General features: G+C 34.8%; 1 protein-coding gene across 1 annotated transcript in view; it reads left to right on the forward strand.

The window, feature by feature from the left end:
* cabp2a (calcium binding protein 2a) overlaps positions 1–5,436 on the forward strand; it is a 40,830-nt gene extending 35,394 nt beyond the window's left edge. Inside the window, exons 4-8 of the mRNA XM_062996404.1 lie at positions 1,669–1,699; positions 3,129–3,263; positions 3,850–3,959; positions 4,886–5,033; positions 5,411–5,436. Of these exons, the coding sequence (XP_062852474.1) occupies positions 1,669–1,699; positions 3,129–3,263; positions 3,850–3,959; positions 4,886–5,033; positions 5,411–5,436 (450 nt within the window). The remainder of the gene's footprint in view (positions 1–1,668; positions 1,700–3,128; positions 3,264–3,849; positions 3,960–4,885; positions 5,034–5,410) is intronic.
* The last annotated feature ends 564 nt before the right edge of the window (positions 5,437–6,000 follow it).

Raw genomic sequence — 6,000 nt, forward strand, 5'->3', positions numbered from 1 at the left:
AACAAGTAATAACGTTAAATCAACAGAAACAGTTTAAATCAAACAGAAATTCAATATTAACATTCAAAAGATTCATAATTCAGAATTACAACAGTTAAGATTAAGAAGCTGTAAAAAGAAAATATCTCACACAACAATTTATAGTGTATATATTCATCATTTACTAATAGTGTATATATTAATAGTGTATATATTAATCATACTAGTGTATATATTAATAGTGTATATAAATCATACTAGTGTATATATTAATAGTGTATATATTAATCATCATAGTATATGTATTAATAGTGTATATATATATATATATATATATATATATATATAATATTTATACTAATGTATATATTAAGTGTATATATTAATCATCATAGTATATGTATTAATAGTATATATATATATATATATATATATATATATATATATATATATATATATATATATAATCATAATACTGTATACAGTATATTAAGTGTATATATTAATCATCATAGTATATATATATATATATGTATATATATATATATATATATATATATAATCATAATAGTGTATATATTAAGTGTATATATTAATCATCATAGTATATATATATATATATATGTATATATATATATACAGTATACATACAGTATATAATCATAATAGTGTATATATTAAGTGTAAATATTAATCATCATGGTGTATATATACAAAAATCATAATAGTGTATTTATTAACAGTGTATATATTAGTCATAATAGTGTATATATTAACAGTGTATATATTAATCATAATAATGTATATATTAACAGTGTATATATTAATCATAATAATGTATATATTAACAGTATATATAAATCATAATAGTGTATATATTAACAGTATATATTAATCATAGTGTATATATATAAATCATAATAGTGTATATATTAACAGTGTGTGTATAAATCATAATAGTGTATATATTAACTTATATATTAATCATCATAGTGTACGTATTAATAGTGTATATATATATATATATATATATATATATATATATATATATATATATATATATATAAATCATAATAGAGTATATATTAAGTGTGTATATTAATCATAATAGTGTTTGTATTAATATTGTATATATTAACAGTGTATATATTAATATTAATAATGTATACATTAACAATGTATATAGTATATACACACAAGCATCAGGTATCACCCGACCCTCACCCAGCAGGTCATTATCCCAGAGGTTTATACACTTTTCCATGAATCACCTTGAACGTTTAAACCATTTGAGCCAACAAACATTTTCAATGCATAATGTCCAGCTTTTTTAATGCACTGTGTGACCTCCTCAAAGCTAGAAGGGTCTGGGTTCGATTCCCTAACTGAGCGACCAGGTCCATTTCTGTGTGGAGTTTGCATGTTCTCCCAGTGCCTTTGTGTGGTGTGTGTGTTCCCGGTGATGGACTGGCGACCTGTCCGGGTATTTCCTACCTTTTAACGAATTAATCACACCCACCGTGACCCTGACCTGGATAAAGAGAATGGATAAATGAGTGAACGACTTGACACGTTCTTGTCCAGATGTTGTAAAGAGCAATAATATTTGTAAATTATATTAAACTTTCACTGACCAACTTGTAAAATAACAGTTTGTCTCTGTGTGCCTTTAAAAACTGGACACTACAGGACAGAGATCTGAGACCAGAAGAGATTGAAGGTACGATAATTCAACATATTAGCGTGAAACGAGATTTAATTACCTACATTATACATCTGATATCCATCCGCCTGCCCAGAGCTTCGTGTTTTCCATCTTTAAATCAATTTACTAATCACTAATACATGTTCCTGCTCTCAGTATTAAATCATTCAGTCAACTTCAATAACCAATTTATTCTGATCAGAGATGTGGTGTGTCTGGTACCTCTCAGAAACACTTGACGCAGGGCTTTAATACACTCCAGACCCTCCGTTTTCTTTCCTTACTTATGAATAATTAGAAGCAGTTGATTCATCTTTGGCCAATCCATGTTTTGGTGGTGGGAAATCTAAATGTCCAGAAGAGACGGTGACTGGAAGAGCCGATAGCTCTGTTAAGATTCAAACCCTGGATCCCCAGATCCACAGAGCCAACTGAGTGCAGATATACACCGATCAGCCATAACATTAAAACCTTCTTCTTGTTTCTACACTCACTGTCCATTTTATCAGCTCCACTGACCATATAGAAGCACTTTGTAGTTCTACATTTACTGACTGTAGTCCATCTGTTTTTCTACATGCTGTTCTTCAATGGTCAGGGAGACCACAGAGCAGGTATTATTTAGGTGGTGGATGATTCTCAGCTCTGCAGTGACACTGACATGGTGCTGGTGTGTTAGTGTGTGTTGTGCTGGTATGAGTGGATCAGACACAGCAGCGCTGCTGGAGTTTTTAAACACCGTGTCCACTCACTGTCCACTCTATTAGACACTCCTACCTAGTTGGTCCACCTTGTAGATGTAAAGTCAAAGACGATCGCTCATCTATTGCTGCTGTTTGAGTCGGTCATCTTCTAGACCTTCATCAGTGGTCACAGGATGCTGCCCACGGGGCGCTGTTGGCTGGATATATTTGGCTGGTGGACTCTATTTGGTCAAGCAGTGACAGTGAGGTGTTTAAAAACTCCAGCAGCACTGCTGTGTCTGATCCACTCATACCAGCACAACACACACTAACACACCACCACCATGTCAGTGTCACTGCAGTGCTGAGAATCATCCACCACCTAAATAATACCTGCTCTGTGGTGGTCCTGTGGGGGTCCTGACCATTGAGGAACAGCATGAAAGGGGGCCAACCAAGCATGCAGAGAAACAGATGGACTACAGTCAGTAATTGTAGAACTACAAAGTGCTTCTATATGGTAAGTGGAGCTGATAAAACGGACAGTGAGTGTAGAAACAAGGAGGTGGTTTTAATGTTATGGCTGATAAGCAAAAGGGTCTTAACAGGCATTAAACTAAGCCACAATAACTAAGTCGTTACATTACCCACTGTTCCACCTTTCCATCCCAGTTAAAAACTCTCTTTTTCAATCCTTTTATTATTTATAACCCCCATCGTAAGCATTCTCCAGCTGTAACTTACAGTTGTTTCTCTCTCAGAGCTGAAAGAAGCCTTCAGGGAGTTTGATAAGGATAAGGATGGTTTTATCAGCTGTAAGGACCTGGGTGAGTGCATGAGGACGATGGGTTACATGCCCACTGAGATGGAGCTGATCGAGCTGAGTCAGCAGATCTGTAAGTACTAAGTTCAGACTTTCATTTAAATCCTATTTTACTGTATAATCTTCTACAGGGGCAAATAATTACTGTTGTTATTGTTGCAATAGCACAATATTCATACAATAATACACAGTTCTTACTGCTCTGCTATATAAAGATTACTTTATATAATATACAGTATTTAGGGGTGCTGGGTGGTGCAGAGGAAAAGTATCCGGTGCCAAGTCTGGTATGAGGACCTGTTTGGAAGCAGCTGTCTATCTATCTATCTATCTATCTATCTATCTATCTATCTATCTATCTATCTATCTATCTATCTATCTATCTATCTATCTATCTATCTATCTATCTATCTATCTATCTATCTATCTATCTATCTATCTATCTAATTACCTGTCTGTTCATGTTATTGGTTCAGCAACCTCTAGGTTGATTCTGTACCTTCTATAGGATCTCATTTAATAAAATAAAAAAAGGTTTCAGCAGATTTGTGTACTTGGACTGGTGTTTACTTTAACTACAGTGGGAAATGTTTAATGCTGAAAATGTGAATGTAATCTAAACATCACTGGAATTAAATGAAATGTTTGTCATTGACTAGGTGGGGGCCGAGTGGACTTCGAGGACTTTGTGGAATTAATGGGGCCTAAAATGTTGGCAGAAACGGCAGATATGATCGGAGTAAAGGAGCTAAGGGATGCGTTCAGAGAGGTTCGTATAAAAGTCTTTTACATAATAAGATTCATGTTTACTGTATTTTTACTGTATTACTGGATTTTTTATTAATATAATTTTACTGAGTTAAATAATAAATAAATAAATAATTAAAAAAAAGCTTATTGGGAGTTTTGTAATTGAGTTATAATATATACTTGTTGACGTTATGTAAGTTAAGATTTATCTAAATGAAATTAATACAACATGATGGTTTTGTCAAAAATGATTTATAAGCTTAATAGAACCTTTAAGACCTGTCGTTTATATGAATTAATGGCATAAAACTCACAGTACACAGTAAATACTGTTTTAATATTAATACATACTTTTAAGCTGAACCATATGAACAGAAGTATGTGGACATGTCATTGAGTTGGGCATTAATATGAAGATCTCCTTAATTCACCCCTAATTTCATCCCTAAATACTATGGGGGCTCTCTAGTTCTAGATAGTGCACCAGTATAATCCGCAAGTCAGTGTCACTCTCCTCAATCAGAAATGGAGATCAGCATCAGTAGAGAGGAAGCGTAACGCAATCGGGTTATTGAATATGACTAGATTGGGAGGAAAATTGGGAAAAATGCAAAACACACACACACACAAAGAAGCCATTTAGTCCCTTAAATTAACCCACACAGACATAAGGAGAACATGCAAACACCAAACAGAAATGACCTGGACCACTCCACCTGGGAAACGAACTCAGGACCTTCTTGCTGTGACATGACAGTGCTACCCACTGAGCCACTCCTTCTTCATTTATTTAATTTTATTTTTGCTGAATGACTATGAAAGATAACTGCAGAACACTTGTTATTCAACATTCCTGAAAAACATTTGAGTATAATCAACTAAATTATTACCTTTAATAGAGCAAATGAAATAAAAGCTGTCACACGTCTTTCTACTTTTCTACAGTTTGACTCTAACGGCGATGGTCAGATCAGCCTGGCCGAGTTACGAGAGGCCATGAAGAAGCTGATGGGCGAGCAGCTGAACCAAAGAGAAATCGATGAGATTCTCAGGGACGTGGATCTGAACGGAGACGGTCTAGTCGATTTTGAAGGTAGAATCCAACATTTAGAAGCATATTTATATTTAAATATAAGTATGTATTAGAAATTTACCCTTAAACACATGCTCATATGCTATGGGGGCCCAAGTAATAGAGAAATACAGAAAGCATAGCAGGATCTTCCTAACGTATTAGGACTTCCAGTAAGAATCTGTTACTGGTAAGTGCAAAGAAGAGGCGACTGCATGGGTGTTGTCGCCTAAATACATCTGGGACATCTTGATATATCCAAATCAAAACCACGTAATAGGAAAAATGCAAACATTAAGGGTGAATAATGGGTTATAACATAAACAGACTATATATAACAGACTGGAAACACATTTTTACTGCTGTCTAAAATTGCTTTTCCTTTTTTCCCTCTACAGAGTTTGTGCGGATGATGTCTCGCTAACCCAAAAATGAAGATCATCGACCATAATTTATCTATGCCAGTGTGATTTATCTATACAGCCAGTGTAAAGCAAACAGCCTGTATAAATTGTATATGTATATAGTATAGAACACATTTTTTAAATTATAGATGATTGTCCAAGGGCCCCTATTGTACTGTTCCACCCTCTTGCACCCCAAATCTTGTGCAGCTACAGTTCTTCTGTTAATACTACTTCATTTTTACATAAAAAACCTGACATTTGCTTTATAACTACATTTATTTATTTATTTTCTACTTTATTGATGCATTTCCTCCCAATTTAGTGTAGTCAGTTTGTCTTCCGCTGCTGGTGGATCCCTGATTGTAGGTGAGGTGGGTATATTGCTGCTCACGCCTCCTCTGAACCGCGAGCAGCCCTTAACGGAACCCTTTTACACCCATGCATTCTGCACAGGCGCCTCTCTATATGCTAATCAGGGTCCTTACACAGCATCTGAAGACCCCACCCACAGAGTCCAGTCATCCCGCCCTAGCAGAAACGTGTCTGCTGCAGGCGCTGCCAGTCATACCATTAGTTGGCAC

This window comes from Trichomycterus rosablanca, chromosome 5 (assembly GCF_030014385.1).
Source record: "Trichomycterus rosablanca isolate fTriRos1 chromosome 5, fTriRos1.hap1, whole genome shotgun sequence".
NCBI lineage: Eukaryota > Metazoa > Chordata > Actinopteri > Siluriformes > Trichomycteridae > Trichomycterus > Trichomycterus rosablanca.